The sequence below is a fragment of the Carcharodon carcharias genome, chromosome 16 (genome assembly GCF_017639515.1).
Source record: "Carcharodon carcharias isolate sCarCar2 chromosome 16, sCarCar2.pri, whole genome shotgun sequence".
NCBI classification, from domain to species: domain Eukaryota; kingdom Metazoa; phylum Chordata; class Chondrichthyes; order Lamniformes; family Lamnidae; genus Carcharodon; species Carcharodon carcharias.
In genome coordinates, this window is record NC_054482.1 from 63,694,356 (window position 1) to 63,719,728 (window position 25,373).

The 25,373-nt window shown below is 41.0% G+C and overlaps 1 protein-coding gene across 1 annotated transcript in view; it reads right to left on the bottom strand.

The window, feature by feature from the left end:
• The window catches only part of dab1a (DAB adaptor protein 1a), a 198,241-nt gene that overhangs the window by 56,646 nt on the left and 116,222 nt on the right, over positions 1–25,373 (bottom strand). Inside the window, exons 9-13 of the mRNA XM_041207818.1 lie at positions 17,785–17,857; positions 15,614–15,740; positions 14,785–15,291; positions 10,744–11,111; positions 5,437–5,508 (exon numbers count right to left, since the gene is read on the bottom strand). Coding sequence (XP_041063752.1) covers positions 5,437–5,508; positions 10,744–11,111; positions 14,785–15,291; positions 15,614–15,740; positions 17,785–17,857 — 1,147 coding nt within the window. The remainder of the gene's footprint in view (positions 1–5,436; positions 5,509–10,743; positions 11,112–14,784; positions 15,292–15,613; positions 15,741–17,784; positions 17,858–25,373) is intronic.

Sequence of the window (25,373 nt, forward strand, 5' to 3'; positions counted from 1 at the left end):
GGCTTATATGAACAAGAGGCCAAGCCGATGCTGTGTTGATCCATAACAGAGGGGTGGTAAGGTGTGGGACTGTGTTGAATGGGAAATTGGGGTTCCATTTACTGGTACAGCAGTCAGATGAGACAATCATGGACAGCCCAATTGAAAAGGGAATGTGTTGGTTTCCTTCTCCTCCTCCTCAGTTGTTGCCATATACCTGGTGGCAAGTGCAACACTCTCATGATGGCAAGGTTGGGCTGCAGCAGACCATGACAAATCGAGACTCCCCCAAAGTGTTACAGGCAGTGGATGCATTGCTTAATCATCCTAACTGTCTGCTTGATGATATTTCGTATGGCAGCAGGGGTCTTGTTATATGCATATGTGTGCGCATGTGGGTTGCGCAGTGGAGTCATGAGCCAGGTGGTCAGTGGATAGCCTTGGTTACCCTGGTCTATTATTGTAGCTCAAATGCTGACAGTACAGCAGGCTGGTGCAAAATAAAGGCATCATGACAGCTGCCAGGATACCAGGCACATACCAGTTGAACATTGATGGAATGGATCTCTTTGTGGTTATCTAAAGTTACATATGGCACCTACAAAGCACTGTGTACACAGTCAATGGTGCCGTGCACCATAGGCTATCCTGGTGCAGCTGTGAGCATGCTCAGCCTGTTTCTCTCTTTGCCTACAGAGGGTCAGTCATGTCTCTTACAACAGTACAACTTTGAGATGTTGGAGGTGCTCTCTGCTCCAGCCTGGAAAGAGCCTGACTCAAAGATTTTCTTGACCATGAGCGTCTTTACAGCTACTGGCAATATTGCCCTTGCTCTGCTCTGAGGATGTTAATGGCTTAGAATAAGGTGCCACAAATGTTCCTTGAGGCCTCTTGCTGAGAGGCCTTCACCACTCCCCTTCTCCCTCTCCCAGAAACTTGTCTTCCTTTTCATTGCCCATTGCCTCTGCTTATTCTCCCTGTCAATCTATAGGCCTAACTGCACCACGCGTGACTGGGAGCAACTGGTCTGAGCAGAACCCAGCTCAGTGAGAACTAAGGGCCTTCATCATGTGTTGCACCACTCAATGTCAACTTTACCAATTTTAAGCTGCAGAACAAACCTCCAAGCATTTCTGCAAACTCTGCAAAAGACTGTTGAAATCACAACTAACTTGAAAGTGGTGATCCACTTTTGGGGGTTCTTCCTGCTGCTGAATGCATGTTTAACTGTACAAAGTTAAGAAAGGTTTTTAGCTTGAGCGTTGAGATGGAAAATGGCATCGCTAAAGTCAAATCAGTGCTACGCACTGATTGATGTCATGATCTGCCTCTTGTGCATAATTCTGATACATGCTCACAGCACCTGTAGTAATGATCTAGCAAAATAGCATCCAGACCGGCCTGCATCACTGTATGCACATATGGCACAGGTCTCATTTTGGATCCAAAACGACACGTGTAGCACCTAAATTTCTGACAATTATTGAATATCTGCTCAAAATGAGTTTTGATTCTGAAGTGTTGCACAGTTAAATACCAGAATCTGTTCATGTTATTTGAACAAGTGTTTGGGAAAAAGTGATCCTTACTTAGTTCAGAGGTCAATGTTGTGTACACTTCATATGAGAGCAAAGTATTGACCTAAAAGTCAAAAGCTTAGACTGCAGTACAATTAATGATTTAATAATAAAACACAAGCCTGGCATCATCTACCCACTCTGTTTCTTACTTCAGGTTCCTGGTTGGAAGTCTCATTTTCCAAATAGACCTTTGTTGTTGGGTTCCTCAATTTAAAAAATGGTCACCATAATGTGGAGCTTTTGGCACACTAAGTTCCAGCTCAAAGGCCACATTAATCATCATGGTAAGTTAGCACAACAACATTCCCTTCAGCTATTGGAATGTACACATTTAGAATGCTTTCATGCTCACTGTTTACATATCGCACAGTACATTTAAGAGTTCTTCACCAGTCAATATTTCTTTAGATTGCATCATACAATAAGAACTGCCCAACACTTTAATTGGGTGGTTTAGAGAACCGGTACTATTATACTGTTACCTATTTCAAATTCTGCAGCTTCAACAGCACATAATAATCCCTGAGGTCTGTCTGCCCATTAATTGTGCCAATATTCTTACAACAGAGATGACATTGAAATCAAAGGCACTTACATTAATTGGCCTGCAATGTTGTTCATAATTAAAATACTGAGTCTGGTTAGCATGATCATCAGAATTACTTTACAATTTTCTCATTAACTCATGACAAATGCTAAGTATTTTGAAGCTTTAACATTCTTTGTTCCATTGCAGTTCCATTTACCCTCCAAATAAGTTCCAATTTATTGAGATTTTATTATTTTTTGGTGTTTGAGTATAGTCCCTCAACTTCACTTCATCCTACGTGCAGCTCAATGAACAACTTCAATTATATCTCCAAGGCTAATTGTTCATTTTTTTTTCATTTTGGTGAAAGGTTCAAATACCAAGTGTCAGAGAATAATAATTAGGATGTCACCTGGAAGCAATTAACACAACCAACAATAAACCTGTGGAATAAATTAGCAGCGAAGGGTACAATGCAGTAGGACCAAGAAGCAATTAGCTACATTTCAGGAGGAAACTGGTAGATGATGAGCAAGCAGATAGATGGAGTTGTGAACTACCACAAACGGATGGACTTTTATATTCTATATCATGTGAATGCTCTTAAGGCTACATGAATGGAATGTAAGGAAGTGCTTCAAAAACATTGTAAGACTATACAATAAACTTGATAAGGATATAGCATGTGGAAATGCTTGTGCATTGTACTCCAGATATTCCTAATATTAGCAGAACATTTCTGGCCAAAGTCTCTTTGCATCTCTCACAATAACAGGAACCAATTTGCTAATGTTCCTAGCAAGCCACTGGGCTATTGAGGACAAAAAATGAGCCAGGGTTTTTATTACTTATTGATATCCAGTGACTGCTTGTGCGTGTGCTGAATTTGTGTGAATGTCTATGTTGATTAAGCTTGACTATTGCACTCTCAGCAGAAAAAAGTCTTCTGACATTTTTGGGTGATTTTTACTTTGGACCTTGGCAGAAAACCAGAAATCAATGGAAAGAAAAATCAAACAAAGTGCATGAGGGTGGTTAATCCACAACTGCGAGCTTCCTTATGGGAAAATTACCATCTTATGGATAGACTTACAAATGACAAATAACTACTTAGGAAATGCATCAGAGAGCGGTCAGCATCAATGGAACTGTACCATAGAATGAGTTAATACTTCAAGAAAGAAAAGGACAAAGAATCATATAAAATAGATTAAATGTGAAAGGTTTGAACTGTAGCACATGGCATATTGAATATAATGAATTCCATGATAATAAGTGTTGTTTTCCATGTGTATTTTTCTAATAGTATTACATGCTGACTTACAGAAATTCATGTGAATTGTTGTAAAAAAAATCTATTTTATAATGAATTGTTTGATAAAGTTGAAAATAATGTGCAAATGTATCTAAAGTGTGAGCTGTGGTAAGTTAAAATATGCAGAAACATACTCAGTCATATCCCTTTAATTTCAATCTCAAGTTCAAAAATTTAAATTCTGTAAATGCAGAGAAAACAAACTAAGTTAAAAGATCGTTTTGAACACCGATATTTACAAAAAAGAAAAGATGACAAATCATCAAACTTCTTAAAGCCACTTTACCTAAAACACATTCAAAGTGTTCAGTTGAACAGCGAGAACTTTCGTTTTTTTATAAAATAAAATTTGTGTTTTGATTTTTTTCTTTTCATATTGTACAAAAGTGATAAGAGTTTTGTCTGTTTTGAAAATGTCAGAAATCGTACACAGTAGCAAATTCATGCTATTAATGTCCTGCTATAAATTATGTTTGATTTTGTTGCTTCCTGAAAAAGGGATTTTTTCTGATCTAGGGGGAAATGATTAATGTACTTTCCATTAAAGAACATAGAAGAGAGGTTGACATCTGCATAGTGATTCAGCAGCGAGCTCTTGGACCTTAGAAAATCAAATAGCAATTTCTAGAGGATTCAAATACTCTGTTTCTTTCCCAAGAAATTACTTCTAGCAGAATGTGGCTGCCTTGTTGGAAAGTTCCACGTCCACATCAAACTGATCAATCGATCCTTCAGATACAGAATACATTTCTCTTCACCTTGGCGCAATCAGTAGTTAATTCTTTAAAATAGCATCTGTCACAATTGTTTGCACAAACAGTAAGGCAAACCACTAATCCTTCATCATTTTGCTTCTCTGATACAACAGAACGGCTTTGAGGGAGGTGCAGGCGAGGCTGATTGATTTTGTTTTGCACGCTGATCCAATGGAGATCGGTTCAAGATTTCCTGCAACACACTCATGGCTCCAGCTGGTTATTTCTTGGTCTTCTTTATCTGGGCATAGAGAGGCTCCACTGCCTGTGGGCAGACAGATACAGGCTTAAACTTAAGAACAACCTTGTATTGCACTGCACATGTAGATAATCTCTTGCCACCTCATATGCTGTTGGAATATCACTAAACACTCATCAATGCCTAGAAATATGAGAGCAAATATTCACCTTCACGGCCTGGACGGTAATCTGGTGAGGAAGCTCATACATTCTTTATAGAACCTGCATGATTTTCAGCCTATTAAAGTCATTTTGTTGAAAATTATGCAATTTCTATAACTGGATTATTATTCAGGTGGCGAAGTCAAAAATCTACCTAATTTTTTTTTTGTTTAAACATATCTTAGAATTAGTGATATGAATGCACTTATCATGTATTTATTATATTAATGTCTGCAACCTTTACAGTCTTGATTTAAATTAGCACCCCAAGTTTCCCTCATCAGCCATCTCACTGCCCATATTGCCCTGCGATTCAGTCTCACCACCCCTATTTGCTCTGATGTGCAGCATCTCTGCTTCAGTTCTCTATTTTCTAACTCACTGCCCCTGCTCTTGCTGAATTTGGCTAACTAAATTTTGTGTACCTCTGGGTTCAACTTTTGAATTTGATGAAATTTGCAGTTTGAAAATAATCCATTCCTGCTTTTGTCTCCTTGTTGTTTCAAAAATGTCTTCACCAACCTGTTGCAGCATTCATGAGCTGCAAGGACATTAGTTGGGATTCTGATATTTGTCAAAAAGTTATTGAGCGATATAGTACAACCTCAGATTTACAGGATGTAACATCTCAGAGTACAGTATGAAACCCATTACAACACAAAAATGTTTTATACATTCCACTGGCAGAGGCTCATGCAGTTATGAAGATTGATGAGAAAAGCCATGTTTAAACATAAAAACACACAGAAATGATGTTTATACAACTAAAACAAACCACAATCCATGGGTCGCAGTGATCAGCAGCAGTGGGATGCGTGCATACCTAGGAAAAAGAAAAGTGATACCTACCCCGAATTCTGCTATCTAGCTACCGACCTGTGGGGTGAAAGAATCACCAAGACAGTCACCAACTGCATCATTATTTGAGGACGTCTCAGAATTATCAAGCTGTGAAAAAAGAAAATAATTAGCAATTTATTACATAAAGAAATGTATAAAGCAGATTTTAAGATATTTGATATTTACTGGTATTACAAACAGCAGTTGATACATGATTTCAAATGTTAAAATATATTTTTCCTGTTCCTCTCTCAATTTCATTTACCTAACATTTCAAAGTCAGGAAGATGTTCTCTCTATGAACCCCCAAAATTGTCCAGATTGATTCATTGTTTTCAGTTACCCGCCCTGTAATTGGTGTCTCCTCCAAATCCCTAAAACAGATGATCTGGTCATTTATTTCATCACTGTTTGTGGCAGCTTGCTGTGCACAAATTGGTTGTCAAGGTTGCCAACATTACATGCAAACATACAAACAAGGAGCAGGAGTAGGCCATTCAGCCCATCAAGCCTGATCCGCAATTTAATAAGATCATGGCTGATCTGATAGTAACCTGAAATCTGCATCCCACTTACCCCTATAACCTATCACTCCCTTGCTTACCAAGACCACCTCTGTCTTAAAAATATTTAAAGACTCTGCTTCCACCACCTTTTCAGGAAGAGAATTCCTAAGACTCATGACCCTCTGAGTGAAAAAATTTCACCTCACCTGTTTTAAATGAACGACCCCTCATTTTTAAACAGTGACCCCTAGTTCTAGATTCTCCTACAAGAGGAAACATCCTCTCCACATCCACCCTGTCAAGACCCCTCAGGATCTTATATGTTTCAATCAAATCGCCAACGTCAACAAGTCGTACAACATTAATTACAATTCTAAAGTACTTCATTGACTGTAAATTGCTTTGGGATGTCCTGGGGTTGTGAGAAGTGCGATATAAAAGCAATTTATTTCTTTTATCTCTATCTGCTCTCTCTGTTATTTCTTCAAATTTTTTTTAATGTTGGTCAAGTACAACTTACCTTTTAGAAATCTGTGCTGTGACGTCATGATTAGTTAATGTCTCTCCAAATACTTAGTAAATAGGTCTTGTATTATAAACTTCAGTAATTTATCGATCAATGAAGTAAGATTAATGGCCCAATAGTTTTCTGGCTTATCCTAATTATTTATGGAAGGATAGTCACATTAATTCACAGTAAATTCAATTCACAGTAAAATTTTATCCTCCACAGTTGTTTGGAAAGTTAATCAGAGGGGCTCTCAATTCCTTCCAACAGGATCCTCGAGTATAACAATATCAGTGATTTTTCTACCCTAAATTTGAGGAACTTCTTTAGTAATATTTCTCTTTGAAGAATAATCCTATTACCAATGCTACAGCCTAATCCGTGGTTCCACAACTCAAACACCCCATTTCCTCTGTGAAAACTGAGAGCAAGCATGGTTCCCATTCCCTCACTCTCCACTACAAATTACCTCCTTCAACAATTCATGGTCCTACCACCTTGATTATCCTCTTCCTACTAAAATGTCTATAAAAAACATTTTAGTGTCCTCCAAAGTTTTGGATTTATTTCTCCCATATTCCCTCTTAATTTTTCTAAACTCCTCTTTTGTCTGGTTTGGGAATTCAGGAGAGCGTGAGAACCACCCTAAATACCACTACTTCCTGGCAACACTTTGTGGTGATCCAGTTTTCAACTAAAAGGATATTAAGTACTCCAATGCATGAGAATACTATACAACCTACATCTGCCAGATTTACATTCTAAACCTGCCCAGATTGAAAGGATGAAGGATTCCCATATCTGCCAGCTAAGATGAGGTATATGAAATGATACTGGTGAGGAGTACGTGCATAATATCACGAGCATATATGTAAAACTGTTCATAATTTGGCACCGCTTAAGAATCTTACACAGAAAGAACACAAAATTTTTTGGTGTTGAAAATGGAAATGTTACTCTTGTGAAGCAAGTGCACACTCTCCTCAGGCTAACATAAGAACTTAGAAAATAGGAGCAGGAGTTGGCATGTGGCCCCTCAAACCTGCTTCACCATTCAATATGATCCTGCCTGATCTTCTGCTTCATCGCCATTTCCCACCTGTGCCCCATATCCCTTGATTCTCTGAGACACCAAAAAATCTATCTATCTCAGCCTTAAATAAACTCAACAATGGAGCATCTGGTCTTGGGTAGAAAATTCCAAAGATTCAAAACCTTCTGGGTGCAGAAATTTCTCCTCAGCTCAGTTCTAAATGATCAACCCTTTATCCTGGGATTTGTTCCTCCATGTTCTAAATTCCCCAGATAGGAAAAACAACCTCTCAGTGTCTAACCTCTCAAGCCCCTTCAGAATTTTGTATTCTTCACTGAGATCATCTTTCATTCTTCTAAACTCCAGAGTGTATAGGCCCAATTTACTCAGCCTCTCATCATAGGATAACGCTCTCATCCCAGGAACCAATCTAGTGAACCTTGGTTGTACCATTTCTAATGCAATATATCCTTCTTTCAACATGGAGACCAAAATTCCCACAGTACTTAAGGTGTGGTCTCCCCTTAACCCTATACAATTGTAGCAAAGCTTTCTTATTCTTGCATTCCAATTGCTTTGCAGTAAAGGTCAACATGGCATTTGCTGCTTGCTGTACCTGCACACTAACTTTCTGCGTTCCTTGTATAATTACACCTAAGTGTCTTGAAACATCGAAGCTTCAAGCCCTTTAAAAAATATTCTGCCTTTCTATTCTTGCTACCAAAGTGAACAACCACACATTTCCCCACATTATACTTTATCTGCCATCTTGCTGCCCACTCACTTAACCTGTCTATATATCTTTGCAGCCTCTTGTGTCTTCCTCACAATTTACACTTCCACCTAGCTTTGTATCATCTGCAAATTTGGGTAGATCACTCTTGGTCTCTTCATATAAGTCATTAATATAGATGGTGAATGGCTAAAGCCCCAGCACTGATCCTTGTGGTACTCTAGTAGTTACAGACTACAACTTGAAAATGCCCCATATTTCCCTACTCTTTGCTTCCTGGCTGTTAATCAATCCTCTGTCCATGCTAGTATATTACTCCCAACTCCATGAGCCCTTATTTCCACCTTTTGTGTGACACCTTATCAAATGCCTTTTGGAAATCCAAGTATACTACATCAACTTACCTTCTTTTAAGGGGTTGGTTAGCTCACTTGGCTGGACAACTGGTTTGGGATGCAAACTAACACCACCAGCATAGGTTCAATTACTGTATCAGCTGAGGCCATCCATGAAATCCTTGCCTTCTCAACCTTACCTGAGGTATGGTGACCCTCAGGTTAAACTCAGGTTAAAATCTCTGTCTAATGAGAGAGCAGCCTCTGGCAGCAACTTCCACGTACATTTATCTAATTACATCCTCAAAAACTAAAACATTGTCTATAAAAAGCACTTCCCTTTTCATAAAACCATGAGTCTGATTATACTCTGATTTTCTAAGTGTATTGTTAAAGTTTCCATAATAATAGATTTTATTATTTTCCGATGACTGATATCAGGGTAACTGGCCTGCAGTTCCCTTCCTTTCCTGAATAGAGGTGTTACATTTGCCAACTTCAAATCTGCTGGGACCACTTGAGAATCTAGGAAATTCTGGAAAATCGTAACTAGTGCCTCCACTATCTCCTCAGCCCTCTTTTGTAATCCTAGGGTGTAGGCCATCCGGCCCTAGGGATTTGTTAGCTTTTAGTTCCTTGAGTTTCTCTAATATTTTTCTCTGCTGATATTAATTGCCTTAACTTTCCCACTTTTATTAAGCCCTAAGTTACCCTCAGTTTCTGATATATAATTTGTGTCTTCTATTCTGTGAAGACAGACACAAAATACTTGTTCAACGTCTCTGACATTTTCTCATTCCACATGATAATTTCTCCCGTCTCTGCCTCTAAGGGACCAACAATTACTTTATTTACTCTCATTTTTTTTACAATTTGTTTTTATATTCCTGGCTAATTTACTCTCATATTTTATCTTTTCCTTTTTATCAACTTTTTGGTCACCGTTTGCTAGTTTCTGAAGCTGTACTTTGCAATACTATAAGCCTTTTCTTTTAATCTAATACTATCCTAAACTTCTGTAATAAGCCATGGTTGGATCTTTCTAACTGAGTTTTTGTTTTTTAATGGAATGTGTTTTTGTTAAACACTTAGCGCTGAATTTTATGGCGGGAGGGGCGGGTGATGTGGGGGTGCTTCATACTGCTCGACCCTCATCACAATGTTGGTTTCAAACCGACTAACTTTAAAAAAGGCTGCCCTGAATGATAATACACTGCCTCTGGCCTAAATGAGCAGAGGGTGGGATTTCTGCCCCTCAGTTGGAGAAGTCTCACCCTTGAGAGCTGTCGGCCAATCTGATTGGCCGGTAGCACTGTCAGTCCCAGCAGTGGCAGAACTCAGTAGTGGACACTGCTGTGGCTGCAAGTAAGCTCTGGGAAGAACAGCAATGGATCTCGGACTAAGGTAAGTCCTGGGTTTTTAGGGTGAGAAGGGATCAGATATCCTAGGGAGAAGTGGGGTGAAGAAGGTGGAGGTGGGTTTTGCAGGCCAGGCGGAGAGGCACAATGGGGCAGGATATCAGCTTGGGGGGCTGCTCCCAGTTCATACAGGGCACCCCTTAAAATATGCAACCCTCTCTTCCTGCCTGCTTTTTAACCAGCTCTCACCCACCTGACCACGCCAACCATTTTATGACATGGACAGCGTAATATTCAGGTCATTAAGCTTGTTAACAAACTCAATTGCCCGTTAATTATTTTTCCTAAAAATGATGGGCGGGCTGCTGATTTTGGCGCCTGCCCGCCTGCCTTATTAGGGGACCAGGCCAATGTTGGGCAGAAAGGTGGTGGGCTGCCACACATCACATTTTATGTGTCACCTTTGCTGAAATGCCAGGCAGGGAGCCATAAAATCCAGTCCTTAGAGCCATTTCTAGAATGTTTCCCACTATTTGTTTACTACAATACCTTTTCAGTCTATTTACCCAATTAACCTTAACTAGTTCTCCCCTCATACCCATGTAATTGGCTTTGTTTAAGACTCTTGCTTGTGACTGAAGCATGTCCCTCAGAAACTTAATATGGAATTCAATTGTATTGAAGTTTTACACTGCACTGGCTGTGCGATATCTGGAAGCTCTTATTACTGATATTGGATCCTTAGATAAAAAAGTCTTCTATTTCCTATTACTAACTGCTTTAACATTTAGGTGTTCTTCAACCATCCAAGAAAACAAATGTGGGACAGGATATGGCACTACCTCTACTGTTTGCTGCTTGAATACTCACAGCCACTTGCACTCTGCTGTTGTTCAGGTTGTCCGGGTCATCTCCCACTTGGTCATCAGGTGTAGTTTCATTAGGACGCAAGGCTGGTGATTTTGATGGAATACTCTGGTGACAGGATGTTGGGGGAGAGGTCCGGAGGGGAGATGTAGCAGCTGTGCTTTGATGAGGAGATGTCGCAGGTGTGTTCTGATGAGGAGATGCCACAGATGTGTGTTGACGAGGCGATGCAGCAGGTGTGTGTTGACGAGGAGATGTAGCAGGTGTGTGTTGATGAGGAGACGCAGCGGGTGTGTGTTGATGAGGAGACGCAGCGGGTGTGTGTTGATGAGATGCCTCAGGTGTGTGCTGATGTGGAGATGAAGTAGGAGCTGGGAGACAAAATTAATTTATATTCAGCAAAATATGAAATAAAGAACCACAAAGATAAGTGCATAGTTCTTAAACTGTACACTCCAATTACACAGCATGTCCAGGAAAATATTTTTGTTTGGGAAACAGGAAGACAGTAAGTAATAATGAATAAAAATGATTTCCAATGCATGATAGTTAACAGTTTTAAAGCAAATTCACATGATCTACCAAAATTGTCATGAAGCATTACTATTCTGTTGCATCTTGTACATGCTTAAGCAGCTTCCAACTTGGCTGAATGTGTGCAGTAGAAATTGCAAAATTTTATTTTTATATTTTTTTCCTCCTGGACTTTGCAATACTTAAAAAATGTTCCATTTGAGAACCATAGACAATTTTTTATATATATGTATATATATATATTTTGTGTTAATACTGTATGTTTTAATTAACAGGGCAATTTGCTTTGATACTGTGAACTATAAGCTCCAATATATTTTTCTATGTGCTTTTCCTCTTACCAGTGTTACAAACATACAAACAATAATGGGCAGGTAAAGACCTTTTGGTCCAACCAACCTGTCCCACTTAATTGTGATACCTTGGCCTGAATTTTCACCATGATGGAGAGGGTCCCCTGCTTAGTCAAAATGATGCCAGAGGGCTGAATCTGGAAGCCCCGCCACCAAGCCTGGCACCCACCATTTTCGCCAGGGGTTGGGGGGAGGGGGTTATGGGGGCGGGTTGTACTTTGCTCAACCATAGTTCACGGAGGTAACTGTACATGCTTAAGTGTGGCTGCCTTCAACCAGAACCAATTTTCACTAGTGGGATGTCCAAAACACAACTTGTGCACTTTAGACCTATCAGAAGAAGGTCTAAATTTTGCAGAGTAATGTAGGGTACTCATTTGGTGAGGCAAAATATCCTTTTGGATAGGTCCAGGGAGGTGCCCTTTCGGAGAGGTAAGGTGCTCTTTGAGATTGCTAAACATATACATAACTGTGCATAAAATGGTGGACAAACTCATTGGAACTGTCAAGCTGTCAAGGGAACTGTCAAGGGAGCTATCAAGCTGTCAAGGGAACTGTCAAAGTGTCAAGGTATTTAAATGTACTGGCCTTTAATTATTTGAAAAAACGCTGTCTGCAGTGAAAAAATAAATCAGTGCTTGCTATTTCACTCTGTCTGTTGACATTATCCTGAGGTCCTGAGGACTTTCTTTAAAGGATTTGTGCCGCATGGCTGATTTCACAACCTATCATTATCATGGCGGATTTTTCTCAATTCATAGTTTGATTGACAACTCCAAGTGCTTATAAATTATTTAAAGTGGGGCAATGAACACAAATGTTTACTTTGATAAGGGATTAAGTAGTTGAATAAAGTTAAATGGGATGAATGGTTTTTTCTCAATGAGTATGTTTTTCATAATAGTGAATTTAAAAATAGACACATAGGATTCAGCATGGATCCTGAGGTCTGCCCATGGTGGATACTGGGTGAGTTGACATGGAGCACATAAGGACAAAGAGTGGTGCAGGGGTGGCATGAGTTGGCACTAAGTTGGCATAGGCACTATAAAAGAGCCATGGGGTCAGAGAGGCCTATTGGGGTGAGTAGAGGGACATAGGTTGACATGGAGGGTATGAGGGTTCTTGGGAAGTGGGTGGTGAGGCATGAGATGGATGGGTCAGCATGGATGGGGGATGGGAAGTGAGTGTGGGGTGAGGGAATGTGTGGGGGTGAGTACTAGATGTCTGTTTTTTGTTTTTTTTTATAGCTGGGACAAAGCGCTGGAGCACCAAGGTGGGCCTTTTCCAAGCCCACCTCCACACACACACAGCCACTGTGGCTGCCTCTAAACACTTCCCAGGGGGTGGCAGGTTTACCTTCTGCTAACAACTAAGCTCCGAATGAAAATGCGACTGTCCGGGGCAGTTTCTCCCAAGTTAGGTTTGAGGAACTTGATTTTTCCTGACTGCACTCCTGACACAGTAGCAAAAATTCAGGCCCTCTTGTATCACAATATATACGTCCACCACCCCACCTGAAACCATGTCATCTCCTAGGAGATGTGATAAATTAGATTAAAAATCCAGGCAAATTTGGGGAAAAATGTGGGAAATTCTTCTCTGACACATCTCAGTGATTAATACTAGTTCAGGAGTTCTCTTGATCACTGAATTCTCTGCAGTACCACCTTTTGTAAGAAGTGATGTCTGCCCCAGCCAGGAACAGGTTTAGCTCTCGCTTGAAAGAATTCAACAAGTCGGCATTCGCTGCATGAGACAGCAGGCTATTCCAGAGGTTCACTGTTTTCTGGGAAGACTTATTATGTGGCCTTCTACTCTAACTCATTCTTTACCATGTCTTAATATTTCTTAGCTATTCATCCTCCCTTCCTCAACAATCTATAGACTTTAAAAGCTCAAGGCTCCTAACCATTACTGCCTAATTTAGATCTGGTTAATCCCTATGCTTCCTCATATTTTGAACATGGCAGTTTGTAGTGGCATAGGAGTTTGTGCTGACATAAAGACAGTAGGCTGGAATGGGCTTCCAACGGGAGCCCACTGTTGTTGAACAGCAAATAAGGTAAGCTGGCCCCATGCTGTTGATTGGACTCCAGCTAACAAAGGATTGATGATGTTCTACATCTTGGGCATTGGCTCTTTATATAGACTTTTGACAAAAAATTCACACATGATATCATTGTGATATTAATGTTACCAATATATTTTTAGGAAAACTATGTCGCTTTAAATCGCTAAGGAATATTAAAAATATCCCATCAATAAGTCCATCATTAAGAATCCATTTAAAAATCCAATTTTGCTTATGTTGCTCCAGAGAGAAAAAAATAAATTGCTGAAGTAAAGATTCTGCTCCAAATGCACAAAAACCCCACCCATTCATTTCTTTTCACTTAGCTTTTGGAACAAAAACAAACAAAAAGAAGAATAATGCTGCTCAATCAGGCCTGTGATTTTGGATCCATTGCGTTCTCTACATCATGGCCCATGCCCCTTTGGCACATCTGCCATTAAAAACAGCCATGATTTTATTTAAAGATGATAACATCAAATAGTATTCTGAACATCAGCAGCAGCTGGTTGAATAATCAGCATCTGTGGCTACTTTCTGAAATGTTTTTAAATAATATATTCATCCCTACCACAGACACTAGAATTGGTTTGTGCTTTTATACAGCAATTATATTCCTGATTATTTCCCTTCAATGTAAAAAGTGAAGTCTTAAGTGTCCAGATACCTCACTGGGTGAAGGCACTTCCTAATATGACTTAAAGCCATAGAGATAAAATCTTCCAGGATTCTGAGCTGTGATGAGAATGCTGCTCATTGGCCTCATCTGGACAGGAGAAAATGTACAGGCAGCATTCTAACTCCTGATTACAGTTCTGTGACCTATGCTGAAAATTCACATGTGTGGATAGCACAGGCAGGATCAATTACTCAACAGTGCTTTCTCCCTCTATTGAATAACCTGCTAACACTCAAATGTTTAGGTTTATGCTGTGATGAATGGCCAATAAGGTGAGGTACTGGAGAGCAAAAGGCATTTATGGAACTATGCCCCAGCGTGAGGGAGAAAATCAGGGGAAAAATAGAACAGAATTTTGACAAGTACACATGCAGTTAAAGAAAAATAACCACAGAGAAACTTACGTGAATTGGTTGATGATGGTGTGGAATTGGAGGTTGCTGGGGTAAGATTTAACTGAGAGATATCAAAGTCATCTGCATCATCCATCTCCTGTGCCATTCCCACTTTGTTAAAGTAGCTTGTGAAGGCATCTGAGGTGCACGAGAGAGATGATTGCTCACTCCTTCTGGATGGCACTGCTGGGGGTTTGACCATTTGGAAATCTTTAAACATTTCCTTCCCCATTTTCTGTTTTGGCTTCTCTTCTTGATGACTGGCAATTGTTGGTTGACCAGCAGATAAGGCTGCTTTGAACATGGCAGTTTGTAGTGGCATAGGAGTTTGTGCTGACATAAAGACAGTAGGCTGGAATGGGCTTCCAACGGGAGCCCACTGCTGTTGAACTGCAAATAAGGTAGGCTGGCCCCACGCTGTTGATTGGACTCCAGCTAACAAAGGATTGATGATATTTTGAGCACCCGATTGTTGTGCCCAGACTGCGGGTGGCACTGCTCCCATTGTGACATAGCCTGTCAAAATGAACATTAAAGATACCTGCTATGATACTTGCTCTATTAATGCCATGCTAAATAAGGCAATCACTCAGAAATGTACATTTTATGTAATACTCCACAATTTTTCTTAAGTTACCTTGGGAATAAGGCAGAAACTTTGAAAGACCATTCCTCAGAACATGAAATAAAGTGAGAAGAATCCATTTCATAGCTAATTGTATATGGTTGCTGGAAGGAATGGACTTGAAGCATTGAATTGGCCTTTTCTTGATCCAGGAGTTTATTATTAACTGACATAACTTTCCTCTATCATAAAGTAGACCAAGGTTTTCCTTACCTGTGGGCACAGCAGCAGTATTGAAAGGAATGGATCCAAACAAGTCAGGTCTCCCTGGTGGTTGAGCACTTAGAACTCCAGTGGCAAATGTATCTGGTCCAAGGGTATTGGCTGGTGATCCTGGGGTCTGGGAGAGATACAAATAATGCAGATTTAGTGATGCTGTCAACTAGATGAAATATATAAGACTCAGATTTAGCAACTATAGGCACAAATTTTAAATCAATTAATACTACGTTCTTAGAATCTTAAGAATGCAGCATTTAGTTGCAGGAAAGTTACAAATTCATACCCTTTTGCAAATATTTTCTATATTTCCCTAGAATTAAATCTAGAAATTTCAAATAAAATTATATAATGATATTTAGGGATTTAATTATTTCCATTTAGTTCTTCCTAAAGTTGATTTGAAAATTCACAGCAATGACCTACTCATTGTCAGCTTTGCTGTTACACCATCTTAACTAAATGGAAAAGTTTAATTTTTTTCTACCTATTAGAGTAACATGAAAATGACAAACCAAATTTCAGGACCTGGAGACTCGGTTGTTAGAAATAAACAGTAATACAAATTCTCAGCAAAGAAGGAATGAATGCAATCCTTAACAGTGCCTCATATTAGAATTTACATCTGTCCTTTGTAAATATAGCCCCTAACATCAGTCAAATTTGAATAGTTTACCCTCATCCAAGTCTCTGAGAAGCTGCTGAAAATATCTGACATTATTAATCATTAGGCAGAATCATCCCAGATTTGCACTAAGTGTGGCTGTGGGCGGGAAAAAGAACGTTATACCTGCCAGCCGCAATGGTGGATTTTCATGCCGTATTGTTGCAATCCCGCCTCATTCCCGGGAAATACGCCATTTCGATTGCGGCGGACTCTCATTTGCCTGCTATGCCATCACCTCGCTACTTCCTGATGCTGGGTACCATATTTAAAGTGCAGCTGTGCGCACATCACTCAGTGTTTCCAGCCTAGGACTGCTGCACAGAAGACATGGCGCCAGAAGGCAAAAAGACTGCAGCTCCGTGATTTAGTGAGGTGTCCCTGGAACTCCTTTTGGATGCTGTGGAGGCCCGCTGTGATGTCCTCTACCCCCACTCTGACTGCAGGAGGTCCAGCAATCTACCACACCAGCTTGGTAGGCAATGGCAGTGGTGATTGGCATCAATGCTGCATAGAAGTGGTTGGCCATCCAGTGCAGAAAGAGGATGAATAATCTCATTTGTGCCACCATGGTAAAGCAACCACCTCATCACTCTAAACTCACACACTCACGCCAATCACACATTCACCGGCATCTCACTCATTGCCAGTTCAAGGGACGTTACCACTCACTCTCTCACACTCAGCCTCACATCTCCATCTGGCCTCATTTCCTCTGGAGACTGACACCTCAGCTCTCTTGAGGCCACAGACAGATCAGCCTATGCCCTACACACACCCTGGAATACCCACCTCTTCCCCTGTACAGCCCTCACCCTGCAGCCACCCCTTGCCTGAGGCCACTTCTCCCCCTTCCCCAAGCAAGCCCTAGCCCTGCAGCCATTGAAAAGCCACCCCTGCCTTCTGGCTGGTCTGGTAGGCAGAGACCTGCCTGTGAATCCCCCTAAAATTGCTATGGTGCTGTCTGCAAAGCCTGGCACTGATGATTGTGAGTGCTGCCCGAAGCAAGATGGGCAAAACAAACCTCGAAGTCCCGAGTGAAGTGCAGCTCACTAGGTGCACATTGTTTATGAACAGTTGTGAAACATGTTGGTATGATGTGCTCAGATGATCCAGCATGGGGAATGATTACAGCGAGCTGGGTTTATAATGATATGCAGATGTATTACAATGAGGTTCCTGATGTCGGATGGTGGGAAACGCCGCCCGCCATTGATGGGCAGAGCGGACGATTGCAAATTGGTTTCACAACGTCGTGACACTGATTTTTGGCCATGTCGCCATATTGTCTGCTCATGCCACCAAATACACCCGCCGCCAACAGGCATGGAAAATTCCACCCCTTATGTGTAAAATTTTATGTAAAAATTTAAAGACACGATCTTAAGAAATGCTCTTTATTTACATTTATTAGTTTTCTGTGTAGTCAATAAACTTAGAGACACAAGAGTTGCTATGAGAACCTAAGCAACATTGATGAATATTTAAAAGTGGAACTTACCCCAAAGGATGTAATGTCAGGGGGAGTAGACATATCACCAAAGAGGTCTAACTGGTTAATTGTCTGTAAAAAAGCATACCAGTTAGAACATTGTCTCATTCTAATATGGTAAACCTGTATAGTCATAGCATTAAATTGAATATTTTGAAATAAATGCTGTGATCATTAACAGTCCAGTGCACCTTAGAGATTAAACACTGAGCTTCTTTAAAAAGGCATAGCAAGTTCTGATGACTGATATGTGATTCCAGTCCCACAATAACATGGTTAACACTTAATTGTCCTCTGAAGTGGTCTGTAAGTCACTCAATTGCATAAACCCATATTGTAGTGGTTCAACAAGAAGACCCATCACCACCTTCTCAGGGCAACTAGGGATGGGGCAATAAATGTCAACCTAGCCAATGATGCTCACATCACTCAGAATGAATATGATGTATAAGACTTCTTCAATACATTTCCCTCAAGACATTCTTCCATTTACTTCCATGATGCATTATACCTGTAGTCACAGCTATTGCATGCTAGCTGGCATTAACAATAGTGACTGGCATTTATTATAGTTTTAAATTCTGATGGGGCATTTGACCATGATGGCAAAAGGGAAACATGGACAAGGGATGTAGATGAAATTGTGATAAAACCTATCTAATTCTCACCAGGCATCAATATAAATCCACAAACACCAACTTTTCAGCATACATCATTGAACATTAGTGTGTGCACCGGCAGCCCTGCCTCATTTTCCTACACTCACTAGTGTAGGGATACCGAGATCAATTGTACTGTTTCAACGGTGATCAGGCCAATCAACCCAAACCATCAATGAAATCTGCCAGGGTCCTTTTGTCATTCAATGCAATATGTGATGTAGCTCTTGACTGCATCAGCAGGGGGAGCTGTTGGTCTGATTATTCATTTTGACTCCTCATTTGAAAGGAGCATTTAAAAGGCATGTGAAAATTGATAGTCTTGAAATTCAAGAAATATTGCTCATTAGCATGAGTGGCAAAGTGGAACTCCTGTCCACCCATGTTCCTTGATGTAGATATGTCCCAAATTGTGGGCACGGTGACACTTAAATACTCAATATAGACAGCTGGGTAAAATTGCCTCAGAAGTGCTATCTCAACGTTACTCTGGAATGTCAGAGCCACTCTGATGGCTGAAAGGAGGGCAAGGAAGGGGCAGAGAGGTAATGCTGCCAATTATGGCCGAGAAATTCAGGCTTCTGGGCATATGGGAGACAAAGGGCAATCCCTATGTTGAATTGGTGAGGCCAAAGGTGTTACTGAGATTGGGCTTCAGGCCACATTTCCATTGTGCCAGTGAGTTGTGGAGAATAAGAGGCAGCTAGCTATCAAAACATGATTGAGGTTTTGCAGTGGTCCTCAGGTAAATGAGGAAAGCTTGATGGGGAGGCAGGTAACCCTGGAAGAAGTGGCGACGATCGATTGGGGGATTGTTAGGAGCATTCTGTCACCTCCTAGATCCATATTTGATTAAGTATATATTTAACATTACATTGTTGGTTGTGACCTTGCAGATGGTTACCTGCCATCAGAGAAAAACAGTCTTTTGTGGATTTTTCAAAAATCCATTAGGCCTAGAATTATTTACATCTACAAATAGTCTAATGTCTGTTTATGTCCATTTTTGGCCGTTACCAATATAGCAAATCGTGTACCTCTGGTTTCACTATTTCAATGCTCCCCTGGATGGCTGCCCATCAATCACCTTCCACAAACTTCAGTTCACTTAAAGCCTTGCTGCTTCCCTGGAGAGTGAGCATGCAGTGTCTGCTGGCGCCATTGAGGCCTTCCATACCCGGTGGGCACCGCGGGGACTGGGGTGCTTCATTGACCCCTTTAATCACATCTTGATTTGATGTTTGTAAGTTTCCTTTACATTTTGTCTTTGGTTTTTGCAGTTCCCTAATTTAGGGGCTGTGTTTATTTTGTCCCTCATTTTGCTAATTTAGTTTAATTGGTTGACTCCCAAAAGTGTTAAAGCCCTGCTGCCTGTGCTCTAATCTGTGCCCTTAACCCTGTTAATATTCTTCTACAATGGTTAACTTTGAATCACCTATGACTTTCTATCAGTGAGACAATTTCACAGCAGAGACATGGAGCTGAATCTTTGGGTCCCACTGAGATTGGGAACATGGCTGGAAAATACTGGCACCAGCTGGAATGCCAATTTCCCGATCTCGCTATTGGCACTGGCCATTTTTGCCGAGGCTGGTTCAGGGCCAGCACAGCTAACTGTTCCAATGAGGGTGACAGCCAATTAGGCTCAATAAGAACCATTGTAAGGGCACTTCAAGGAAGCCAACTAAAATGTTTCTGATGCATTGAGGGGTAGTTTAACTGCATGGAGGTGGGCACCTAGTGGCAGGCCTTGTCAAGGGGTGGGGGGAGGTGTGGTGTGGGGGCCAGCACTCCAGGCAGGTCTAGAGGCCCTCCCCCTGGGCCAGGTGCAGCCAAAGGTCAAAGAGGGATTCTCCTCTTCTCAAAGTCCACTGAATCTATTTTTTAATTAACAATTGAAGTGCTTTGGGGCACTTCCATCTTGAAATATCCTCTCAATTTCTTCCCCTACACCCCTCTCAATCTGAAAGGTCCCTGATTGGCCCTCCACCTTCAACCACCTGCTCGCCATCTTTAGTTGGACAGGGAACCTGTCTCCATGCCAATTAAGGGCCAAAATCCCAGAGTGACTGTTCCTCTGCCCTACCCAGGGGCATGTTCAGGACTAAGAAACACTTTCCTGCACCTAATGCAAAAATTCAGCCCATGGATTTAGGATCAAAGGAATATGAAGTAGCTGGGTGTCATCTGTAGTATAAGGGTCTGGCACATAAAGGGTTAACACTGGACTGAGTGGAGTACTGCCCAAACAGTGGTGTGAGAGAACACATGACATAAGAATCAGTGTAGTATTGGACAGAGCCGTGTATAGAAGCAAGCTCCTAACTTAGACCTTAACTGTACCGATGTATAGTTTTCTAGTAGCTTACTATTGAACTACTGAATATTACGAATACTTTGACAAGAGAGAGCCCAGTCAACGCCCCTTGATATTCAATGACATTACTATTGCTGAATCCACCACTATCAACATCCTGGGGGTTAACATTGACCAGAAACTGAAATGCACTAGCTATATAAATACTGTGGCTGCAAGAGCAGGGCAGAGGCTAGGAATCCTGAGGCGAGTAACTCACCTCCTGACTCCCCAAAGCCTGTCCACCATCTACAAGGTACAACTCAGGAGTGTGATGGAATACGCTCCGCTTGCTTAGATGAGTGCAGCTCCAACACTCTAGAAGCTTGACACCATCCAGGACAAAGCAGCCAGCTTGATTGGCATTCCATCCATAAACTTTCACTCCTTCCACCACTGATGTATGGTGGCAGCAGTGTGTACCATCTACAAGATGCACTGCAGCAATTCACTAAGGCTCCTTAGACAGCACCTTCCAAACCCATGATCACTGCCATCTAGAAGGACAAGGGTAGCAGATGCAAGGGAAACCACCACCTGGTAGTTTCCCTCCAAGCCATACACCATCCTGACTTGGAAACATATCGCTGTTCCTTCACTGTCACTGGGTCAAAATCCTGGAACTCCCTCCCTAACAGTACTGTAAGTGTACCTATACCACCTGGACTGCAGCGATTCAAGAAGGTAGCTCACCACCACCTTCTCAAGGGTAATTAGGGATGGGCAATAAATGCTGGCCTAGCTAGTGATGCCACACTCCCATGAATGAATAAAAAAGAGACCTACTGAATTACGCCCAATACCTTACAACTTCATCAGTATGCAAATAGAAGCTGACTTTCTAGCTGCAGATGATGTCACTCTGAGGCAGGTGAAGCCTTTCATAGTAACTTATTTCATAACTTTATTACTTGTATAAGTAAATTTCTTTGATTCTCCAAATTTTCCAAACTAGGAATCAAATGAAGGTTGGCCAATAGCCTCAAAAAACCTGCCACAAGCCCAAAATAGTGACTACTCAAAACAACCCAAAGTTAGACCTAGGACATGCAGGTGACTCTTAATTTTTGTATCAAATAAGTTTACTGCAGTTAAATGGCATAATAATAATGTGACTAGCAAAGGGGTATAATTTTATAGTTGTTTGGTAATACAGAACCTGAGTATTGCTGAAAAAAGAGACATGTCTAAGCTTTTTGTCTTGCACTTATCAGGACACTTGACAAGAATACCAATATGAGGGGTGTACCTTACTTCAATCACAAGGTTAATGCAAACAACATACTGATGAGCAGAACAATTTTTTATTGCACAAGGAAATGTTTGGTAGTTAGCGCACTCTAAATACAAGGGCAAATAAATAATTATTATACTATCAGTTTACGCAATCTCAACATTATTAATCCAATATGCTAATTAGTCAAATTTCTCCACAGATCATGTTGGCTTAATTTCTCATATAACATCCAATAATCAAGTTAAACAGAAGTACCATCATACTTTCAAGTTGCCCTACTTTTTCAAATATTTAGAAAGTCTTCCTTCTGTCCTAATCCATGGATTACAACTTTTGTATCCCTCCTTTTTGATTAGAATAATACTGAGAGACCTAATCAGAATACTGGAAAGGAGAGATATCGGTGTTGTAATCTAGGGATTAGAACAGATGGAAGACTTTGTTGAATTAATAGTTCCTGAATTACAGATCTGTATCTCTAAATCTCCAGAGCATGTCAGTTTTTTTTTCTATCCCAAGCATAGTGTGTAGATTACAGCTCAGTACTGTCTGGTATCTGAACAGCAGATCCCTCATGTGGTCACAAAGCTTTCCTTCCATTATTCTCTACTTTTCTGTTCCATTGTCTTTTCATGCACTCCCTCCATCTCTGAGATTCTATACTTCATTATTTTATCCCCTTTCCCGTTCTCCGTTTACTTCATGAGATACTCTTTCTTTTGTGATTTCTCCATGTTAGTCTATCCCTGTGTCTCCTGTATTGTTCAATCTTCACCTCTAAGTATGTGTTCTCTACGCATTTCTGTTCTTGAGTAAGGGTTTTGTCTCATGCTTGGCTTTTAGGGAACAGAAAGGATCATTCTTTAAACATTCTCATTATTTATTCCATACATTGGGAGGTTTTGAGGGATTAAAGCAGTGTAGTTTGTGGCATTTGTGGAAATTTTCCAAAAAAAACCCCTCTGCAGCTGGTGGAATATGCTTCCACCAAAGACTTGGCCCATCCTACCCTTACAGTCCATTACATCCAATGAGAATTGTTCATGAGTGTGAACTCTTCAGTTGCTCGGATTTTATGACAAGAAGCCAATTATTAGGAAAAACGAGGGAAGCAAGCATTTAAAATTTAGAGAATTGAGCAGAGCACAGTCTGTTTGAATAGAATGTTTGCCAGCTGTGATTTAGTACATCAAATGTGAACAAGTGAACAGTGGGCTCCAAATGCCAACTGCCACTGAAAAGGTCACAGTTGGAAATGTATGCTTCCCTTTTTACTCTTAAATTATTCTTCAATTTGGACTTTTCAACACTGAACAATTTGACTGGATCAACCATCAATCAGTCCCCTTTGTAATGTTCAAACTTCAAACAGGTCACTTTAAAATCACTATTTGAAAGAAATAGCCTAACTTCTTTAACTCTTCTTCATTAACTAAATTCCTGATATGTAGAATAATCTTTATTGTGTGTTACAGCACACTTTTAAGCGCACAAATTTATACAGTGCAGTTACTTACTTCAGAAAACAAGTGAATAAAAAACCCCATTGAAAAATAAAGACTGGAGTTTCCAAGATCATCAAAGGAATTGCAGAGCATGACCTCTATCTACTGGAATCCCACTGCATTTTCCTTGGGAGTCTTAGTTAATTTTTAAAAAATTAATTCACGGAATGTGGACTTCTCTGGCTGGGCCAGCATTTATTGTCCATCCCCCCCTAGTTGCCCGTGAGAAGATGGTGGTGAGCTGCCTTCTTGAACTGCTGCAGTCCCTGTGGTGTAGGTACACCCACAGCGCTGTTAGGAAGGCAGTTCCAGGATTTTGACCCAGCAACTGGATAACATTTTAGTGAGAATCCCAATCCTGAGTGGGTCTCCATTGCAGGGAGGTTTTGTCCAACAGTTAAAAAGCTTCTGCAACTGAAATACCTGGAAGCAGATGACTCAGAGGCTGGGGAACGGGAGATGAGGAGGCGGGTGGGATAGTGAAGAAACAGAGATAGTGAGAGAGATTGATAGAGATAACATATGTGCACAGTGCAGTTGCTCTTGGCTATTGAAACGTAATGACAGAAGCAGTAGTTGGACTGTCTGCAATGGCTAAGGTGACAAGATTCCCAGAAGCTGCAGTAGAGATAACCCTGTCAGAGATATAGGCCAGAAGACAATGGGTCTTTGTCAGAAAAAGGATGCATCAGTAATTTATAGGGAGGTGACACAAATGGTCAGTACTAACTTTACATACTCCCATCTTCCAATTCAGCACATCAAAAAACTCCGCTGCCCATATCCTATCAAAGTCTTTCTCATTACCCTGTTCCTGCTAACCCCAAAACCTCTTATTTATTATTGCTCCCCGAAAACCTCAGATTTAAAATTCGCATCCTCCTGTTTAAGTTGCTTCACAGCTTCAAAATTCCAGACTTCAGAAACCTCCTTCAATCCTCCAATACCATCCCACCACAAGTTCTGTTTCCTTTGCTTTGGCCACATGCGCATCGACCCTTCTTCATCACACCAATGTCAATGACCATCTCCAATAAGAGAAAATCTAACCATCATCCCTTGACATTCAATGGCATTACCATCATTGAATCCCCCAGTATCAATATAATGGGGGTTACCATTGACCAGAAACTGAACTGGACTAGCCATATAAATATTGTGGCTACAGGAGCAGGTCAGAGGTTAGGAATCCTCAGAGGGCAACTCACCTCCTGACTCACCAAAGTCTGTCCACCACAAGGCACAAGTCAGGAGTGTGATGGAATACTCTCCACTTGCCTGGATGAGTGCAGCTCCCACAATACTCTAGGAGCTTGACACCATCCAGGACAAAGCAGTCCGCTTAATTGGCACCCCACCCAGAAATGTTCGCTCCCTCCACCACCGACGCACAGTAGCAGCAGTGTGTACCATCTACAAGATGCATTGCAGGAATTCACCAAGGCTCCTTAGACAGCACCTTCCAAACCCACGATCACTACCATCTAGAAGGACAAGACAGCAGATAGATGGGAACACCACTAACTGGAAGTTCCCTCCAAGTCACTCACCCTGACTTGGAAATATATCATCATTCCTTCACTGTCGCTGGGTCAAAATCCTGGAACTCCCTTCTGAATAGCACTGTGGGTGTGCCAACACTGCATGGACTGCAGCGGTTCAAGAAGGCAGCTCACCACCACCTTCTCAAGGGCAGCTAGGGATGGGCAATAAATGCTGGCCCAGCCAGCAAAGCCCACATCCCGTGAATGAATTTAAAAAAAGCCTCTCTCGACCTCTCAGCTTCCCACTCCTCCTTTAAAACCCTCCTTAGAATGCACCTCTTCAACTAATCTAATATA